At 40.7% G+C, this 21,744-nt stretch overlaps 1 protein-coding gene across 3 annotated transcripts in view; it reads right to left on the bottom strand.

The window, feature by feature from the left end:
- Positions 1-21,744, bottom strand: part of TTC19 (tetratricopeptide repeat domain 19) — a 30,888-nt gene that overhangs the window by 8,487 nt on the left and 657 nt on the right. The window contains exons 2-7 of one of the 3 annotated variants that reach the window (XM_031656988.1): positions 21,549-21,679; positions 19,796-19,906; positions 18,996-19,034; positions 17,850-17,906; positions 17,474-17,535; positions 15,165-15,259 (exon numbers count right to left, since the gene is read on the bottom strand). In XM_031656988.1, the coding sequence (XP_031512848.1) occupies positions 15,165-15,259; positions 17,474-17,535; positions 17,850-17,906; positions 18,996-19,034; positions 19,796-19,906; positions 21,549-21,679 (495 nt within the window). Of the gene's footprint in view, positions 1-15,164; positions 15,260-17,473; positions 17,536-17,849; positions 17,907-18,995; positions 19,035-19,795; positions 19,907-21,410; positions 21,680-21,744 lie in introns of all 3 variants that reach the window. The other 2 variants (XM_031656986.1, XM_031656987.1) reach the window with 2 other exon arrangements.

Below are 21,744 nucleotides of genomic sequence, written 5' to 3'. Positions count from 1 at the left end.
GATATACAGAGAGCATCACGAACACTAATATATTGCTAGTCAAAATGTAAACTGGTAAAACCACTTTGATCAGCAATTTGGTTTTTGTTGTTTTTGAGACAGTCTTGCTCTGTTGCCCAGGCTGGAGTGCAGTGGCATGATCTCAGCTTATTACAACCTCTACCTTCCCGGGTTTAAGCGATTCTTGTACCTCAGCCTTCCAAGTAGTTGGGATTACAGGTGCCCACCACCACGCCTGGCTTTTTTTTTTTTAAGTAGAGATGGAGTTTCACCTTATTGGCCAGGCTGGTCTCCAACTCCTGACCTCAAGTGATCTGCCCATCTCAGCATCCCAAAGTGCTGGGATTACAGGTGTGAGCCACTACACCCAGCCTGATAAGCAATTTGGTATATGCACCGGGCAACTCCACTTTTATGTACATATTCCAGGGACTATCTTGCAGGTGTGTACAAAGACGCAGGTCCAAGAATGTTCAGTGAAGTAGGACTTTTAATAGCAAAAACATATAGAATGACCCAACAGGTCCATCAATAGAACTGTGGGGTATATTTCGGTGTTTTAGACATGAAGTCCTTGCCCATGCCTATGTCCTGAATGGTAGTGCCTAGGTTTTCTTCTAGGGTTTTTATGGTTTTAGGTCTAACATTTAAGTCTTAAATCCATCTTGAATTAATTTTTGTATAAGGTGTAAGGAAGGGATCCAGTTTCAGCTTTCTACATATGGCTAGCCAGTTTTCCAGCACCATTTATTAAATAGGGAATCCTTTCGCCATTTCTTGTTTTTGTCAGGTTTGTCAAAGATCAGATGGTTATAGATGTGTAGTATTATTTCTGAGGTTTCTGTTCTGTTCCATTGGTCTATATCTCTGTTTTTGTACCAGTACTATGCTGTTTTGGTTACTGTAGCCTTGTAGTACAGTTTGAAGTCAGGTAGCGTGATGCCTCCAGCTTTGTTCTTTTTGCTTAGGATTGTCTTGGCAATGCGGGCTCTTTTTTTGGTTCCAATTCTGTGAAGAAAGTCATTGGTAGCTTGATGGCGATGGGCACTGAATCTAAATTACCTTGGGCAGTATGGCTATTTCCACAATATTGATTCTTCCTATCCATGAGCATGGAATGTTCTTCCATTTGTTTGTGTCCTCTTTTATTTCGTTGAGCAAGTGATTTGTAGTTCTCCTTGAAGAGGTCCTTCACATCCCTTGTAAGTTGGATTCCTAGGTATTTTATTCTCTTTGAAGCAATTGTGAATGGGAGTTCACTCATGATTTGGCTCTCTGTCTGTTATTGGTGTATAAGAATGCTTGTGATTTTTGCATATTGATTTTGTATCCTGAGACTTTGCTGAAGTTGCTTATCAGCTTAAGGAGATTTGGGGCTGAGACCAAAAGCAATGGCAACAAAAGCCAAAATTGACAAATGGGATCTAATTAAACTAAAGAGCTTCTGCACAGCAAAAGAAACTATCATCAGAGTGAACAGGCAACCTACAGAATGGGAGAAAATTTTTGCAATCTACTCATCTGACAAAGGGCGAATATCCAGAATCTACAAAGAATTCAAACAAATTTACAAGAAAAAAACAAATAACCCCATCAAAAAGTGGGCGAAGGATATGAACAGACACTTCTCAAAAGAAGACATTTATGCAGCCAACAGACACATGAAAAAATGCTCATCATCACTGGCCATCAGAGAAATGCAAATCAAAACCACAATGAGATACCATCTCACACGAGTTAGAATGGCGATCATTAAAAAGTCACGAAACAACAGGTGCTGGAGAGGATGTGGAGAAATACGAATACTTTTACGCTGCTGGTGGGACTATAAACTAGTTCAACCATTGTGGAAGACAGTGTGGCGATTCCTCAAGGATCTAGAAGTAGAAATACCATTTGACCCAGCCATCCCATTACTGGGTATATACCCAAAGGATTATAAATCATGCTGCTATAAAGACACATGCACACATATGTTTACTGCAGCACTATTCACAATAGCAAAGACTTGGAACCAACCCAAATGTCCATGAATGATAGACTGGATTAAGAAAATGTGGCACATATACACCATGGAATACTATGCAGCAATAAAAAAGGATGAGTTCATGTCTTTTGTAGGGACATGGATGAAGCTGGAAACCATCATTCTGAGCAAACTATGGCAAGTACAAAAAACCAAACATCGCATGTTCTCACTCATAGGTGGGAATTGAACAATGAGAACACTTGGACACAGGAAGGGGAACATCATACACCGGGGCCTGTCGTGGGGTGAGGGGAGGAGGGAGGGATAGCAATAGGAGATACACCTAATGTAAATGACGAGTTAATGGGTGCAGCACACCAACAAGGCACTTACTGACATATGTAACAAACCTGCACGTTGTGCACGTCTGTCCTATGATTTAAAGTATTAAAAAAAAAAAAAAACGTATATTTCTACAATGGACTACTATATCATGGTTGTAGTGAGGGAATCACACAGGGCCACCTTTAGCTTGTGTCCACACTTGTGAGAACAGAAAAAAGATTCACCTTACCCCTCACCCCAGCAGATTAATTAGAGGAAGTCACTCTTTAAAGACAGATGCAACCCAGCAGACATGCAGTTTGGCAAGCAAACAGGGCCTCTGTGCTAAGAAAACTGCTTTAAATATCAGCCCAATAAATCTCATTAACATAATATTGAGTGACAAAAGCAAACTACAAAAACAATTGTACAGTATGATACCATTCATATTAAGTTTAAAAACATATTAGCCCTATGGTATATTGTTTGTTTTGGAGACGGAGTCTTCACTCTGTCACCCAGGCTGGAGTGCAGTGGCGCGATCTCAGCTCACTGTAACCTCTGCCTCTCAGGTTCAAGCAATTCTCCTGCCTCAGCCTCCCGAGTAGGGGGGAATACAGGCGCCCGCCACCATGCTGGGCTAATTTTTGTATTTTTAGTAGAGACAAGGTTCCGCCATGTTGGCCAGGCTGGTCTCGAACTCCTGACCTCAGATGATCCACCTGTCTTGGCCTCCCAAAGGGCTGGGATTACAGGTGTGAGCCACTGTACCCAGCAATATATTGTTTATTGATATATACAAGTGCAATAAGTAGGCAAACAAAACCAAATTGAGGATAGCAGCTACCCCTAGGCAGGGAGGGGTATACAGGGGTTTAAATATCAAAAAAAAAAAAAAAAAAAATCTAAAGCAAATACGGTAAAACATTGAAATTTGGCCAAGGCTGAAAGAATACAGATATTTGGTAAGTCCTGAAAACTTTACTTTTGTTTGAAATCTATTTTAAAAAAATACATCAGAGCGCAGCCAGGCGTGATGCCTCATGCCCATAATGCCAGCATTTGGGGAGGTCAGGGCAAGTAGATTGCTTAAACTCAGAAGTTCAAGACCAGCCTGGGCAAGATGGTGAAACTCTGCCTCTACGAAAAATCCAGAAATTAGCCAGGCATGGTGGCATGCGCATGCAGTCTCAGCTACTTGGGAGGCTGAGGTAGGAGGATCAGGTGAGCCTGGGAGGTTGAGGCTGCAGTGTGCCATGACTGCACCACTGCACTCCAGCCTGGGCGACACAGTGAGACCCTATCTCAAAAAACAAAAAACAAATCAGAAGAAAAGCACAGAACTGACTTTCCTTAATCATAAATCGGTCATGTGGAATATCAACTGAAGAAACTCCCAAAATATAGACGAGAAAACTGATGGAAGAGGGGATAATGTGAAGGATAGAGAAGAGAGAGGTCAACATACAGGTAAAGGACATTCCAGAGTAAAAGGCGGCCGGGCGCGGTGGCTCAAGCCTGTAATCCCAGCACTTTGGGAGGCCGAGACGGGTGGATCACGAGGTCAGGAGATCGAGACCATCCTGGCTAACACGGTGAAACCCCGTCTCTACTAAAAAAATACAAAAAACTAGCCGGGCGAGGTGGCGGGCGCCTGTAGTCCCAGCTACTCGGGAGGCTGAGGCAGGAGAATGACGTAACCCGGGAGGCGGAACTTGCAGTGAGCTGAGATCCGGCCACTGCACTCCAGCCTGGGCGACAGAGCGAGACTCCGTCTCAAAAAAAAAAAAAAAAAAAAGGCAGAGTAAAAGGCCAGAGCATGTGGGACAGAAGCATTGAGCCAGGATAGACTACAGAAGCTCCAGAGAACTGGATGCTAAAAATGAAGGTTCACCAGGGATTAAACAAGCTTCACAAACAGACAACTCCCTAACCTTATGCTGATGTAACTTCTGAGTCCAGCAAAGCATCTGAGCAGGAGAAAATAGACTACTTAAAAAACAAGGCAAATATGCAGGCTTCAGAATTCTCCTCTGCAATAAATTCCACTAAGTCTAAAATTCCAGATCACAGAGAAAAAACAAGTGAGGAAAAGGGAAAGGTAGGATAATGTTAAAATGTACTCATCTCATTTTAGAGAAGAAACTGAAAACAATTTTTTTTCCTCTGAGTCAACTATGTCTTTAAGAAATGTTTAGGTTACTCCTTATAGAACTGAAAATCATATATACATATACCTTCCCTACAAAATACAAATATAGGTCAGTGAGGGAAAAATTCCTATAAAAGGAACTGAAAACAAAGGAATTAACAAAAATGCAATAATTAGACCAATTATCCCTTTCAATACCAATTTGTTTTTTGTTTTGTTTTGTTTGTTTGAGACAGAATTTCACTCTTCTTAACCAGGCTGGAGTGCGATGGCGCGATCTCGGCTCACTGCAACCTCCACCTCCCAGGTTCATGTGATTCTCCTGCCTCAGCCTCCCGAGTAGCTGAAATTATAGGTGCCCACCACCACACCCAGCTAATTTTTTGTATTTTTAGTAGAGACGGGGTTTCACTATGTTGGCCAGGCTGGTCTTGAACTCCTGACCTCAGGTAATGCACCTGCCTCAGCCTCCCAAAGTGCTGGGATTACAGGTGTGAGCCACTGCACCCAGCCTCAATACTAATTTTTAAAAGGTTTTCAGATTCTGTATCAGAAGACAGTGATACTCAGGTTTAAAAAAAAAATCCAACCATAGCTTTCTACAAAAGATACACTGAAAAATGACTCAGAAAAATTTAAGGGTTAAGATATAGTAGATAATATAAAACTAGAATTTGTAACAAATACCTTAAATAGGGAAAAAGGAATCATTTTCCTGATGAAGGGACAATTCATAACAAAGATAGATATATCTATATCTGGGACTGTCTAAACAGCACAGAAACATGTATAAAGAAAGAAGATTTTTAAAAAGTTATCAGCCAGGCATGGTGGCTCATGCCTAGAATCCCAGCACTCGGAGGCTGAGGCAGGTGGACCACCTGAGGTCAGGAGTTCGAGACCAGCCTGGACAACATGGTGAAACCTGATCTCAACTAAAAATACAAAAATTAGCCGGATCCAATGGCACATGCCTGTACTCCCGCTACTCGGGAGGCTGAGGCACGAGAATCGCTTGAACCCGGGAAGTGGAAGTTGCAGTGAGCCGAGATTGCGCCACCGCACTCCAGCCTGGGTGACAGAGCAAGACTCCGTCTCAAAGAAAAAAAAAAAAAATTAGAACAACTTGACAAAATCAGTAAGGACACAAAAGACTTGAATAACACTATAAACCAACTAGACCTAACAGATATTCATAGAAAACTCCATTCAACAGAATACACATACTTCTCAAATGCACATGCAACATTCTCCAGGATAAGCCATATGTGAGGCCATACAACAAGTCTCAATAAATAAAATCATGCACAGTTGTTTTCTGAACACAATGGAATGAAACTGGATTCAACAGAAGAAAATTTGAGAAATTCACTATATGTGGAAATTAATCTATATACTCCTAAATATCCAAAGGGTCAAAGAAGAAATCCAAAAAAAAATTGGAAAATACTTGAGACACATGAAAATATACCTTACCAAAATTAATGAGATGCAGCTAAAGCTTATAGTTATAAATGGCAATTATGTTAGAAGCAAAACCTTAAATCAGTCACCTCATCTCCTGCCTAAGAGACCAGAAAAAAGGGAACAAAATAAACCCAAAGCAAACAGGAGAGATGCAATAAAGACAGAGAAGAAATAAGTGAAATAGAAAATAGAAAAACAATAAAGAAAATTAATGAAACCAGAAGATGGCTTTTTGAATGAATCAACAAAATTAACAAAAACCAAGGAGAAACTATTAATACAATAGCCAGGAAGGTCCTTCATAAATTGAGAGTAATAAAATATAGGTGCCAAATCATATAATAGATTAGTAAATATATCACATTCCACACACTCTTATATAACAGTGCCTAATGAGTACCGGTCATAGTCCTGGAGCATTTCATTCTCATAACTCTTACGAGGTAAGTTCTATTATTATTTTCATTTTATTGATAAGGAAGCTGAGAATAGAGAAGTTAAATAACTTGTCCACTGCTAGTAAGTGGTAGAACCAGAATCTGAACTCAGGCTCCAGACTGTAAGCACTCATGAAACCAAATATTACGTCATCAAAAATAACTTTCTAGAAATATTTTATTTAAAATATAAAAATAAAAAGTTTCAAGGAAAGGAGGAGGAAAGAATCAATGGGAAACATCTTTTTACTAATTTAAAAAGAAATCCATAAAATTAGGAACTAGAAAAGGAAGATGATATCAGGTATGTTAAGAGTAGTGTAAAATATGCTTTAAAAATATAATTCCTTAAAGTTTCTTCTAGGAAATTAGTAAGTTATAAAATTTGTTCACCCATACGTTCATTTATTCAATAGATATTAATGCTTATCATGTATTAGCACTGTCCTATATTGAAATTAAGAAAATGGAAGAAATACATGAGTAATCAAGAAGGAAGAAAAAAATCTGTCAGAGAATTAACTCAGGAGTTCTGGTCCATCTGGCATGATAGACTCTACAACTTTCAAGGAACAGACCATTCCAATGCAATATCATACACTTATTTCAGAATAGAAAATAAAGCATCCCAATTCATTTTATCACATTAATACAATCCTGCAATAACAAATAATACAAATACAATAGTACAAACAATACAATAAGAAATTTACTGTGGATCTCATAAGAAACACAAAAGTTACATATCAGCATTAAATATTATCCAGCACTACACAGGTACTAAGCAATTAACCTACAAGCAAGCCTGGTCTGCTCTAGATATATAATAGTAATAAATCTAGTCGCATAGTTTGGTACCAAATTGGATAGAAGACTAAGTTGCCTATTACTACTATTTCTTGATGGTACGCCAATGAACTAATTTTATAAAGGGTGGGGAAAGGAGACAGTAGTGTAACTCTCTGGAAGGAAACAATTACAGCTTGAGTATTCCTTATCTGAAATGTTTAGGACCAAAAGTGTTTCAAATTTCAGATTTTTTGAGTTTGGAATATTTGCTTTGGATACTGCCAGCATCCCAAAACCAAAAACCCAAATCCAAATGCTCCAATGAGTACTTTCTTTGTACATCATGTTGGCACTCAGAAAGCTTCAGTTTTGGGGGATGCTCCACCTGTACCATCATTTCTGGAATGTATGATTATAACTCTGGAATTAGTGTGAATATCAACTGAAAAGCAAAGAGTTCAGTCAAGGAGTCAGTTAGAATCAAATTTAATAAATAGCTGCCATTTATATGAAGAAAACTATAATATAAGCAGGAGCTATAGAATGTTCCTCAGTGAGACGGCTCACTATTACAAAGATTTTCCTTTGCTAGCAGAGCAGCTGGTTTGTCCCAGTATCCGTTCTTTTCTCACATGACTCACATCCTCAGGAAAAGATACTGATGAGTTTTAGCCAATCATGATAATCCATTTTTCTTCCCAAGGACTGGGTTAGAAATGGCATGTAACCCAATTCTAACCAATAAGAAGTAAGGATAAATCTACTTGGAGACTTCTAGGAAAGATTACCTTGATCCTATGAGAAACATCAAAGAAGTCTCCTTTTCCTCTGGACACTGTCATTTCTGGATGAGATTCCTGGGAATTGCTAGTTTCACGTTTCAACCACCAGGGGAGCATGGGAAAAAAATACATGAGTGAGGAAAGATGGAAAGAGCCTGTTCCTTCATGATTTCAATGAATCACATTATCAACTAACTCAACAGCCTGCTCCCTGTCACTGAACTGCCAGTTACTTGACATAAATGTCCTTACTGTTAAACCTAATTCAGCTGAAATTTCTGCTCTTTGCAGTCAAAGATATGCTAACTTATTCAGATGGCAATCTCCTCAGACTAATTTGTAAATATAATGCAAATCTGATAATTCAGTTTCAAGGCACTTTAGGAACTTGAAAAAATAATTCTAAAATTCATGTGAAAACAGTGAAATGTGGGAAGGAATTCTGCAAAGGAAGCATGTGTCAACTGTCCTACCATATAACTCAAATATATAATTCAAACAATGTATACTGTTATAAAACTCATCAGATAAATACATCAGAATGGAAAACCCCAAAAGAAACCCAAGTATATACTAATTAGTACATATAGATTGATTACTATCTGTAAGAAAATAGTCACCAGCTTCACACCAAAATAAATTCCAGATATACTAAAAAGTTAAATTAAAAATGTTTAGAAATACAAGGAGAAAAATAGAAAATTATAAGGAAAGATAAGTGAGGATGCATACGATTTCAAAGCTTGAAAAATACTTCTAAGCATTAAGCTCCAGAAGAGCAGGGACTTTTACCTTACTTGCTGCTATTCAAATCCTAGAATACCTGGCACAGAACAGCTACTCAGTGTGTATTAAAGACGAATAAAAGCAAAGGAAATTAGAAATGAATTCTGATCTAATTCTGAAAAGATTACTCGTGCAAGTAACAAAAATGCCCTAAAATGAATACATATTACGATTCATTTATATAATTTTAATTTGTTTTGAGACAAGGTCTCTCTCTACTGCCTGCGCTAAAGGACAGTGGCACTATGATAGCTCACTGCAGCCTCAACCTTTTGGGCTCAAGTTATCCTCCTGCCTCAGTCTGCTAAGTAGCTGGGACCACAGGCATGTGCCACCGTGCCCAGGCAATTTTTTTATTTTTTGAAGAGACAGGATCTCACCATGTTGCCCAGTCTGGTCTCAAACTCCTGGGCTCAAGCGATCCTCCCACCTTGGCCTCCCAAAGTGTTGGGATTACAGGCATGAGTCACTGCACCCAGCCTATTTAAATTTTTAAAAGCAATATGCAAAAATTAAATGACACCTTATTAAGGGACACAGAGTAAAACTAAAGAAAAGCAAATGGGCCGGGCATGGTGGCTCATACCTGTAATCCCAGCACTTTGGGAGGCTGAGGCAGACAGATCACCTGAGGTCGGCAGTTTGAGACCAGCCTGACCAACATGAAGAAACCCCACCTCTACTAAAAATACAAAATTAGCCGGGCGTGGTGGCACATGCCTGTAGTCCCAGCTACTCGGGAGGCTGAGGCAGGAGAATCACTTGAACCTGGGAGGTGGAGGTTGCGGTGAGCTGAGATCGTGCCATTGAATGATAGTGACAAGATTAAGGAGAGTATTATCTCAGGTAGGAAGAGCTCCAAAGGTACTGGTAATGCTGGGTCCCTTGTCTATACTCACAATCATCTTCCGCCTACGCCCACCCACCCCCGCCCCAAGACAGGGTCTTGCTCTGTCACCCAGGCTGGAGCACAGTGGTGGGACCTCAGCTCACTGCAACCTCCACCTCCCAGGCTCAAGAGATTCTCACCTCAGCCTCCCGAGTAGCTGGGACTACAGGTGTGCAACACCACGCCCAGATAATTTTTGTAAACATGGGGTTTTGCCACATTGCCAGGGCTGGTCTTGAATACCTGACCTCAAGTGATCCTCCCACCTTGGCCTCCCAAAGTGCTGGGATTACAGGCATGAGCCACTGTGCCTGGCCAATTCTCATAATTCTTTATACAAATGTTAACTTCACATTCCCTTTTTATTAGGAAAAAAAACCACTCTATAAACACAAATCAGGAGGAAAACCCAAGAGACAAAGGATTAATGTTTTTACTATAAAGCTCCAATGAAAGATACCTCTCAGCACCCTAAGACATGGTGAGAAAAAAAAGATAAACCTCACTGTTTATCAAAGAAATGCTAGATAATGCATCAAGGCCATATCATCAAGCTAACAAAGATTATAAAAATTAATGAGTTTTGGGAAGGAGGACATAGCCTTATCACAATAATAAAAACCACTAACAAACTCTTTTTGAGCAGCTACAATGTATTATTCTAAGTACTTTTTATGTATTAACTCATTCCACCTTCCTAAAGGTCCTATGCATATTACTCTTAATCCCATACTGAAGAAAAAGCACACAGGGATTAAGTAATTTGACTAAAGTCACAAAGCACATAAATAGCCAGACCAAGAAATGTAAATTAACACAGTCCTTTCAATGGCAATTTGGCAATAGTCATCAACACCTTAAAATGTGCTACTCTTGACTTGGAAATCTCAGTGCTAAGAAGCCACTTTAAAAAAACAGGTTTGGACACCATCTTGATGCCCAATAACAGATTTACTATTCTGAACTGAACACATACATTCCTCTCCACTCCTTCCCCAAATACCACTAAAATGAAAGTTACAGGATGAAAAAGATATAACATGGCTGGGCGTGGTGGCTCATGCCTGTAATCCCAACCCTTTGGGAGGCTGAGGCGGGCGGATCGCCTGAAGTCAGGAGTTCCAGACCAGGCCAGCCAACATGGTGAAACCCCATCTCTACTAAAAATACAAAATTAGCCAGGCGTGGTAGCTCACGCCTGTAATCCCAGCTACTTAGGAGGCAGAGGCATGAGAATTGCTTAAACCCAGGAGGCGGAGCTTGCAGTGAGCCAAAATCGAGCCACTGCACTCCAGCCTGGGCGACAGAGTGAGACCCCATCTCAACGAAAACAAACAAAAAAGGAAGATGAAGACTGAATGCCTATGGCCAGCCATGCCAATGAAAAGTGAGCCAACATGAACTCTAGAACACTGGGAAAGCTTATGAATTGAAGAAAGCAAATAATATATAAAAGTGAAGAATCTGACATATACATAACAAACGGAGCCACAAAAAAACCTAGTTAACTTCAGAGGAAGCAAAATGTACACAAAAGGAAATGTAATTGTGTAATCATGTTACTTGGCTCAGCAGCTAACACTATTCATACACTCATAATATAGACACAAGCAGAAATTGCACTAAATATTCACTTTCCCATAAATCAACAGATTCTGAAAATAATGAATTAGGAAATAGCAATTTATATTACTGAGAAATGTGAAGGTAAATACCAGAGGAAGCTGGTTTAAGAGCTGAAAACAGGGGCCGGGCGCTGTGGCTCATGCCTGTAATCCCAGCACTTTGGGAGGCCAAGGCAGGCGGATCACGAGGTCAGGAGATCGCTGGCTAACACAGTGAAACCCCGTCTCTACTAAAAATACAAAAATAGCCGGGCGTGGTGGCGGGCGCCTGTAGTCCCAGCTACTCGGGAGGCCGAGGCATGAGAATCACTTGAACTCGGGAGGCAGTGGTTGCAGTGAGCCGAGATTGCACCATTGCACTCCTGGTGACAGAGCGAGACTCCATCTCAAAAAAATAAAATAAAACAAAACAATAAAAAAAATAGATGGGGTGGGGTGAGGTAGCAAGAAAATGCTCTCTTAAATTAAGCTTTGTACTATTAATATTATTTGACTTTTTATACTAATAGATAACATTGGAAATTAAAAAAATATAAATTTGTGCAAAATTATAGAATACTCAGAGAAACACAAATAAAATATAAATTCCCTATAAACCTACCAACCAAAGAGAATCACTGCCTATATTTTGATATCTATCATTAAGCCTTTGTTCCATTCCTATCATTAGTCTACATACTAACTATACTGTTTTGTAACCAAAGTTTTCACTTAATTTTTTATGGGCATTTCCTCAGTAAGTATATATATATTTACAACATAGGTAACAAAATAATTACCCTAGAGCAAGGTTTTATGTAAGTAATGTAATTTTACGTAATTAAGTAATGCTCTCCTGGGATAGAGATAGTTGTGTCAATAAAAAGCACATAAATTTGATAATGGATTTGCTTTGTGCAAAACTGAATAAGTAGGAATTTATTTCTTTTCTAGAAAAAATAAGATGAAGAATCATGTAACACATTTTCTATACTGCACACCTAGTAAAATGTAAAAATAATATTTATAATAGAGATTAGTTTGCTCTATCCAACAAGAATTCCTTTGCCTGGAAAAAAAAAAAAAAGTGTTTTCACAATATGTTACTAAATTTTTAAAACTCAGGTTACAAAGTGGGATATACAGTATCATCCCAAATTTATGTCTTAAAATGTAACCTGAAAAGCCGTAGTAAAAAACAGTAGCTCTTTCTTAGTAGTATGATTATAGATGATCTTTACTTCTTAGTGCTTTTCTCAGTTTTCTTCAGTGTTTACTGGAATTACTTTTTGAGTCAGGAAATACAGCTTTACACTCCTAAGAAACCACAGAAAGATAGCAAAGGTGTAAATAGTTCAGAAGCGACTTACTTGACAGCTAGACTTGTTTTTACACCTCTTGTGGATTTCCTCAAAGCACTTCCACACTGCACTGAAACTGGATTTACTTGTTGGTCTTTCTTGGGTCTTTTGTTCTTTCATTCAGTAATTATTGAGCCTCTATTATGTGCCAGGCACTGTTCTAGGCACCGAGGATTTAGCAGTGAGCATAATGGATGAAGTCTCTATCCTTCTTTGATAAGGAAGACAAAGACTAAAAATTTTTAAACAAAAACATACTTTTAGTGGAGAAACAAACACAAGCACACAACACACACACCTCTACTTTCAAGTGTGATGAAGAAAAGTAAAGGAAGGAGGAGTAGAGCAATAGTAAGGTGGGAAGAGATGATAATTTTAGTGAGGAGAGGACTCTGAGGAAGTGCTATTGAGCAGAGACCTGAGTGAAGTACGGGAGTTGGCCAGGAAAAGGTAAGAGAGAACAATCTAGGTAGAGGGAATATCAAGCAAAGAGGCCTTGAGGCAGCATTGAACTTGGAATGTGCCAGAATAAGACCAGTGTGGTGAGACTGGAACAAGCGAGGGGAGAGCAGCAGATGGCGTGGAAGAGGTGGGTGGGCCCAGGTCATAAGCGCCTTACAGGTCCACGCAGGGATTCTAAATTTATTCTAAAGGTGATACAAAGGTACTGAGGTCTTGAAACAGTGATGGCCTGGACCAAAGCAGTAGGGTAATGGGATGAGATGTGGTCAGTATGGATATATTTTGATGGCTGATCCAATATAACTTGCTGATGGATTAGATACGAGGAATGAGGAAGAAATCATGGACAATTCTTAGGTTCTTGGCCAAGGCAACTAAATGAGTAGTGTGCCATTTACAAATCTGGGGCTGACTGGTGAAGAAACAAGTTGTGAGCGGCAAAACTGAAAAGATCTATTTTGGACATGGGAAGTATGAGATGACCATTAGACTTCAAGTCAAGATGTCGGGTAGGCAATCATAATCATAAGTCCGCCATTTGGGGGCAAGTTGGGGCTGAAGGTGTAAATGTAATATTTAAAAGTACGGAACTAAAAGATATCTCCTAGGTGTGGGGGCAGAGAGAAAAGAGAATAGGACTGAAAACAGCCCTAAAGCCTGCCAACATTAAGAGGTAGGGAAGTCTGTTCACCTCACTGGAGAGACCACTGACGCATCCCAGAAGCCAAGTGAAAGTATTTTCAGTAGGAGACAGTGACCCCCTAAGTTAAAGCTGCTGATGAGTAAATGAAGGATTGACAAGTAACCATTGGATTTGGTGACTTTGATAAAGGTAGCTTCAGTGGAGTGATGAAAACAAAAAAATTGGTGTACAGTGATCCCTCCTAATCCACAGTTTTCTGGGGTTTCAGTTATCTGCAGTCAACCATGGTCTGAAAAATATTAAATGAAAAATTCCAGAAATAATCCATAAGTTTTTAAATTGCATGCCATTCTGGGTAGCATGATGAAATCTTGCCCTGTCACACTCCATCCTGCCCAGGACGTGAATCACCTCTTTGTCCAGTGTACCCAAGTTGTATACGGCACCTGGCCTCAATCACTTAGCAGCAGTCTCAGGTATCAGATCAACCCACAGTGTCACAGTACTTGTGCTCAAGCAATCCATATTTTACATAATGGCCCCAAAGTATAAGAGTAGTGATACTGGCAATTTGGATATGACAAAGAGAAGTCATAAAGTGCTTCCTTTTAATGAAAAGGTGAAAGTTCTCAATAAGAAAAAAAACAAAACTGTATGCTGAGGTTGATAAGATCTACAATAAGAATGAATCTTCTGTCTGTGACACTGTTAACAGTATATAGTTATAATTGTTCTATAAGTTATTGTTGTTAATCTCTTACTGTGCCTAACTTATAAATTAAACTTTATCATAGGTACATATGTATAAGAAAAAAACACAGTGTATTAGAATTCTTTTCAGGCATCTGCTGGGGGTCTTGGAACATATCCCCCATGGATAATAGGGGACTACTGTCTGTCAAGAGAGAGTTAGAAGACAATTAGGTACAGAAGAGTTGACTGCTGTATCCCTACCATCTTGATAGCTCTTGGTATAGAGTAGGTATTGAATAAATGTCAAATCTGAAAATTCTCAATACCTCAACCCAAATTAAGAAACCCAAAATGGTGGAGAGCTAGAGAACTTCCTGCTCATCCAGTTCTATTCCTAGTCTCTAGAATGAGTGAGGATGAATTGCAAAAACATGAGCTTTTTTTCTCTTCTTTTTTAATTTGCTGTATATCTAGGGCTAAAATGTAATAAGCATTTTGATTGGTAGCTGAACTAAGAGATAATAAAAGAAAGACCTTCTTCTTCTGCTCCCCGATTTTCCATAAGTTATATATAACTAAAAGTTAACAGATAAATTATGAACATGTCACCAAGGGGGTTAAAAAAAAAAAAAAAAACCACCAAAACAGCAAATATTTTAAACAAAACATCTTATTCCAAAACTTCTGCTGATACCTTAAAGATAGGTAACTTTCCCTCTTCCCAATTTAGATCTCTTTCCATTTCTCAAAGTGTAAAGTAAAGCCTTTTGTGGAGAAAAGTGATGCCCAGATAATGGGTTTCCTACCTGACATAATGTCTTCTGCTAATTCCTTTTCTCTTTCAATTTTTTCCTCTAGAGTTGAAATGCAGAATTCATAGCCAGCAATAGCAAATTCCTGTCTGTAAAGCAAAATCAATAATCAGCCATTTACCTTTTCTTTTTTTTTTTTTTTTTTTGCCGTTGAGATGCAGTTTCGCTCTTGTTGCCCAGGCTGGAGTGCAATGGCGCAACCTCGGCTCAGAGCAACCTCCACCTCCCGGGTTCAAGCGATTCTCCTGCCTCAGCTCTCAAGTAGCTGGGATTCCAGGTGTCCGCCACCATGCCCAGCTAATTTTTCTATTTTTAGTAAAGACAGAGTTTCTCCATGTTGGTCAGTCAGGCTGGTCTCGAACTCCTGACCTTAGGTGATCCACCTGCCTCGGCCTCCCAAAGTGGTGGGATTACAGGCGTGAGCCACCACGCCCGGCCCATTTACCTTTTCATAAATTCCTTTTTTATCTTCATTTTTGCAGCTCAGTTTAAACATTACCAGTAAAGGAAGTGTAAAATGGGAAGAGGGAACTTTGTTTAAAGTCTAAGGAGTGTCAAATCTGCCATTTCTCAAAGTAGTTAAAAGTCATCCATTTAATATAACTTAAGACACAAAAAGCTAGGAATGCTGCCCTAATTTTAATAACTGACATAGCCAGCGGTCTTCATCATCTCCCACTAACAGATGGTCTCCAGTGAATCAGTTTCTCCATGTGCGAAAGTCTTACCTCTGTTCAAAGTAATACTACCCTGAACAGAGGTTCAGGCCACCCTGCAGTGAGGATTCCAACTGTTGACCTCATACAGCTTCTCAGGAGCTTTAGTCATTTTATATTTATTTCAAGCTGTAGGTCTCTGATAAAAGTTTCTTTTGCAGAAATGGAACTCCTAGCTGTGGCAATAGAAGTCGTTTAACCCAACTCTGGAGCCCTGGACCCTCAATCAATTGGAGAGGGTTCAGTTAACCCAAGCAGGCTGGCTGACTGCTGCTTTTTACAGAGATGCAGAGGAAATGTGACAGAAATCCCTTCTCCATTTAGGAACTCAGTTTTGGTTTTTGTTCTTCGGTTTTGGCTCTAGTTTCTTACAGAAGTGGCACTAAAAGCTCATCTTTTCTCTAGTGCTTTGCCAGGGGAGAACTTACGACCCTACTGTTCTGCTGTTCTCAGAAGAACAGAAGCATCCCCTTCCTTCCCTAGACTCAAAACTTGGCAAGAGGGCCCTCTCCAGCCATAACACAGGGCAAGTGGACGCTGCCCACAAGATGCTCCCAGTCAGAGCAAGAGGTCCACAAACAATTCCCCTCCTAACTTATATCAGCCTTTCGAAGCCTCAGATCTGGCCATGTCTTTTTCTAGTCTTATGCTTGTCTTAATAAAACAAAATAAAAAGTACAGTATACCATGTAACTTAGAGGCTAATTGTTACTAGCTTTCACATCTATAAGACTATGAATTTGTCTTATTCAACAACGTTTATTAGCTCCGGGCTTCTTCTTACCCTAGGAGTTCATACCCAATCAAGAACTAGGCATGTTTGTTACAACTCCAAGGAAGATTGACCAAGCTGCAGTGTTCTCTGGCATAGGCCAAGCTCAAAGCTCCTCAAAAGACATGAAGTCAAAGGCTCTAGGAAGCTCTAGCCTATCTAGTGTCCAATCAAAATGCAAGGAGACTCTGCAGGTCCTGATGAGAATAAAGGAGCTGGTGAGTAGGACAGCAGGGACCAGTGCCAGGGCCTGGTCTCAGTAAGCACCCTTTCTACAGCATCAGGCTCCGTGTCACTCCAAACCTCTCGCACCAACTTCTGCACCACTAAAACCCTAAATGAAGCTAGTCTTAGGTCTCTCCCTAAATTCACCCCAAATACAACTCTCTAGAGGAGTTCTCTGCTTACATCCTAGATGCTTCATCTTTGAACTCTATCTACACCAGCAAAATGGCTTCTTCAGAGTATTAATACATTATCCCCAGCAGCTTTCACACTGCTCTTTCCTCTTCTAAAAAAGTTAAACTAAAGTTGTAACTCTAACTTCCCTTCCCACTTCAAGCAGCAACAGAAAACTTAGTTAGCTTTGTCACAGGGCAGCCAGAGATGCTGTGTGCCCCACTAGGCAGGCTACCGGAAACAGGAGGGGCAAACTGGAGAAGACTGACAATTCCAAAGATGAGGGACAGAACACTTTTTGAGTGTGGCACCCAATTTCTGGGAGACCCAGATGACCAGCAGGCAATGAATATTATGTAACATCCCAGAGTCAAACTTTTCTGCCCACAGTCCTACTCCCTGGCTGCCGTACTTACCTATTCTGCGCAGCATAGATACTAGCCAGCTTTAGGGAAATTTCAATTATGGCATTGTCCTCCTGTGAGAGAAAGAGAATGAAGGGAATTAATAACAAGTCAAATATTCTCATGGATTATTTCAGATCAACTTCCAGACTGACGGTGGCCTCAAAGCCACAGTCTTTATTCTTTTAGAGTGATTAGCCAACTGTGAATTCCCTGGCGAACATGCCGTTGCATTTAGTGAAAGAATGTCTATTTGTATACAGATCTCAGAAGGGAAACTCCACCTTTCCTGACCAAAGCGTATGGTGGGGCTAGCAGGAGTTTTCAGCAGACAAGACTGTTCTGAAAACTGCTTCAGTGAGGGGCCAATACTAGGCAATGTCCTTACCTGCTTCATGCCCCCTCCAAGGAGGTAACTCATTGTTGCTTTAAAAAGTTGTTCAGCCTAAAAGCATAAGAAAAAGATTTTTCTTTTAATTGGGACCCATTATATATATATGGCCCCGGATTCTAAGTACCAATCTGATGTATCATTCCTTGTAAAGCCCATATACTCACACACATGCACACTCACACACAGAAAAGTACCCTTTTGAAAGGAAAACAGATCAAAATATCAGGACCCCCAACATCCTCTATGTACCTTAAACTACTCTCTAATGAGCAGAAAACAACCTCAGAGATTAACTTCTTATCCAAACCCACTGTGGCAGAGACTACAAACTGTCTCCTAATAGTCATTCTGCTTCTCCATCTTTTTGATTACAGAGTCCCCTCAATTTAGCCTGGGAAACATGGTGAAACCCCATCTCTACAATAAATAAATAAATAAATAAGAAAATTAGCCAGGTGTTGTGGCACACGCCTGGAGTCCCAGCTACTCAGGAGGCTGAAACATGGTGAAACCCATCTCTACAATAAATAAATAAATAAATAAATAAGAAAATTAGCCAGGTGTTGTGGCACACACCTGGAGTCCCAGCTATTCAGGAGGCTGAGGTGGGAGGATCAACTGAGCCTGGGAGGCCAAGGTTGCAGTCGGCCATGATCAAGCCACCACACTCCAACCTGGGCAACAGATCAAGACCTTATCTTAAAAAAAAACATTCAGTCAATTTTAGCAGATTGGACACCCTGAAGTTAGATATGGTCATATGATAAAATTTAGGCCAAGGGATGCAGGCAAAAAGAACATGAACTTCTAAATCATATTTTATAAGGAAGCTGCTCACAGTCCATCTTCTCCCGGTTCCTGCAGGCTGGAGGTGAGGCAGTTCACCCAGGCAGATGAGGGCTTATCTTAGAAGGAACCTGGACTTCTGGATCAGAGAGCAAAGGTGCCTATGTGTATCTGCCTTCAGTCTTTAGCCTATCTCTGGACTAACACAATAAAGAGAAATACACTTGTATCTTGTTTGAGTCACTATATTCTGGGGTCTCTTTGTTATAGCAGCTTATCCTGTACCCTTACTATCACAGTACCCTTGAAGCTACTCCTTCACAAATTCAAGATATTGCAAAGTAATTTACTTACATTTTCAAGCTGACCCCGTATAAATGCTAAGTTGGCCATCTGAAAGCAAATTACAAATTGTTTTTCAGTTTAGAGTACTGTGTTCCTACTTATTTCAAAACTTTAAAATTCCCTTTTGCTTTCACCCTCAAAATTTAAAAAGTTTAAAATGAAAAGCATGTCACCAATTAATCTGCTAGAAGCGCAGAACAGCAATCATGTGAGAAGTAAATACTTGCACATACTTTGTTGTTAACAAACCAAATCTAGGTCCACTCATCATTAAAGAAACATGCTAATGATACTGGTTTCTTTTGGTCTGGAATTGAGAGGTCTTATGTCACCCCAAGGGTAAAAAAACTGAAGCCATGGCCGGGCATGGTGGCTCATGCCTGTAATCTCAGCACTTTGGGAGACCAAGGCAGGTGGATCACCTGAGGTCAGGGGTTCGAGACCAGCCTGGCCAATATGGTGAAACCTCATCTCTACTACAATACAAAAATTAGCCAGGCGTAGTGATGCGTACCCGTAATCCCAGCTACTCGGGAGGGTGAGGCAAAAGAATCGTTTGAACTCATGAGGCGGAGGTTGCAGTGAGCCAAGATCGTGCCACTGCACTGCAGCCTGGGCAACAGAGCAAGGCTCCATCTCAAAACAAAACAAAACAAAAAAATAAAACTTAAGCCAAAAGAAAACTCAGTGAAAAAGAAAAGGAGCTTTAGAACATCATGAAAGTCAGGAATATGAATCAGGAGAACTAACAACCCTTCCCTTCCATCCAACCTTCCTCATCAGTGGTTCAGACTGGTTATAAGAGTTACCAGATCATAAGTGTAAGTGATGGCCTTCTTGTTATCAGTCTGATAGGCGAGGCGAAGAGCGTCATGCAAAATTAACTCAGCCTCTTCTGGCTCATCTTTCATGATGCTCAACTGAAAAGAGAAGACAAAATAATAGAAAATGAAACATATAGTAGATGCATATGCTACCAGACAGAAGTGTATGCAACTACACATCCCAATGATAGAAGGAAGCAAACTCATTCATCAGACATTTACTGAATTCCTACTATGTACAAGGCATTGTCTATAGAGGTGACAGGGAGGTCAGCCTCCCTTGCAGCTAGGTGTGGCCATCTGATGAAGTTTTGGCCAAGAGACACAGGCAGAAGGAATGTGATTTTACAACATATTTTATAAGGAAGCTGCCTGTCCTCCATCCTCTTTCTAATTTCTTGCAGGCTGGAGGTGACCATACAGGACAAATAAGCTTAATTACAACTAATGATAAGAGCTATAAAGATGACACAAAGGAATGATAAGGGGTCTCCTCCAAATGGGACTTAGGGAAGCTTTCCAAGGAAGTGACAGCTAAACTGAGATAGGAAGGATGAGAATGAGTCAACCAAATAAGGACCTGGGGAGAACAATGACTCAAACAGAGGGTAGAAAATGAGTGAAGTCCCTATAAGCTGAAGAGAATGGTTTTGGGGAAGAAATGCAAAGAAACAGATGTGAAGGGAGGATGGTGAGCTGGAGGATTACTGCCAAATGGGTGGGCAAGGTATGCTAGTTTAGATCATGTGGGGTGTTGCAAGCCATGGCAAGGAGTTTGTATTTTATCATAAATGCAGTGGGTAGCCATTCAGAGCTTTCAGGCAAGGAGATGATATGATCCAATTTACTTTTTTTTTTTTTTTGGTCGCTTTGGTTTCTGCATGGAGAATAGATTGCAAGGGGACAGGAGGCTAGGAAAGACTACTGGAGCATAGGTGGTGGCAATGATGGTTTGCACTAGGGTGACAGCAAAGGAGATAGAGAAAAGGGGAAAGATTTGAGACATATTTTGCATTTGTTGGCAACAGGACTTGTTGCTGGACTGTAACTGCATTGGAAGGCAATGGTAACGTACCACAAGTTTTAAGAATGACTATGAGGTTTTTAGGCTGAAAAACTGATGGTAGTAAAGAGACGGTGAAAGCACATGTTGAGGAGGCATTAAAGATCGAGTTTAGTTTTGGGCATGTTAAATCTGAGAGGTAGGTAAGGTACCAAAGTGCAGATGGCATGTCAGGAGCACACTACAGTCTGGAAACACAAATTTGGACGTTGTAGGCATGAGATAACTTGGGGAGAAGAGGAGACAAGAAAATAGAAAAGCATGTGAAGAAAGGGAAGAATTCAGAAAGAGAACCGAATCGCATAACCAACACTAAGTTGACATTTTCAGGCCGCTATATACGTGCGAAATTGTGTCATTTCAGGTAGTCTGATTAATTGATAAAACAACTACAAAACGTTCCTGGTATTTCGTTTGCATAAAAGCATGATGCCTGGGGCGCCATCTCCATCTGCACTTGACACTGCAGAGGTTTAACTGCAGGCCTTAGAGTCGGGAAAGCCTGGATGGATTCCAATCCCCTCTCTGATGACCCACCTCATTCTCGGCAATTTTACCCGCGGAGCCTCCATCCACTCTTCGGCGAGGCGGAGAGCAATGCGCAGCGACAACGCCAAGACCCCGCTCACAAAGGCTACCGCGCTCGGCCGGGCGCAGGGCCCGGAGCCGCCTCACCTTGGCTCGCTTCAGCAGCTGGATGATCTCGGCCTCGGCTTCGTCCGCCCCGTCCTCGGCGGCGGCCCCGTCGGCTCCCTGCTGCTCCTCCTCCTCCTCTGCCGCAGCGGGCCTCGAGAACCAGGCGAGCGCTGCGGGAAGGGGCTCTGAGGTCATCGGGCCCGGCCCGCGCCCCTGTCCCCGCCCGGTCGGCCCC

Source organism: Papio anubis, chromosome 17, assembly GCF_008728515.1.
Source record: "Papio anubis isolate 15944 chromosome 17, Panubis1.0, whole genome shotgun sequence".
Lineage (NCBI taxonomy): Eukaryota > Metazoa > Chordata > Mammalia > Primates > Cercopithecidae > Papio > Papio anubis.
The sequence above is the reverse complement of the archived record's forward strand: the minus strand, read 5'-3'. Positions and strand labels throughout refer to the sequence as shown.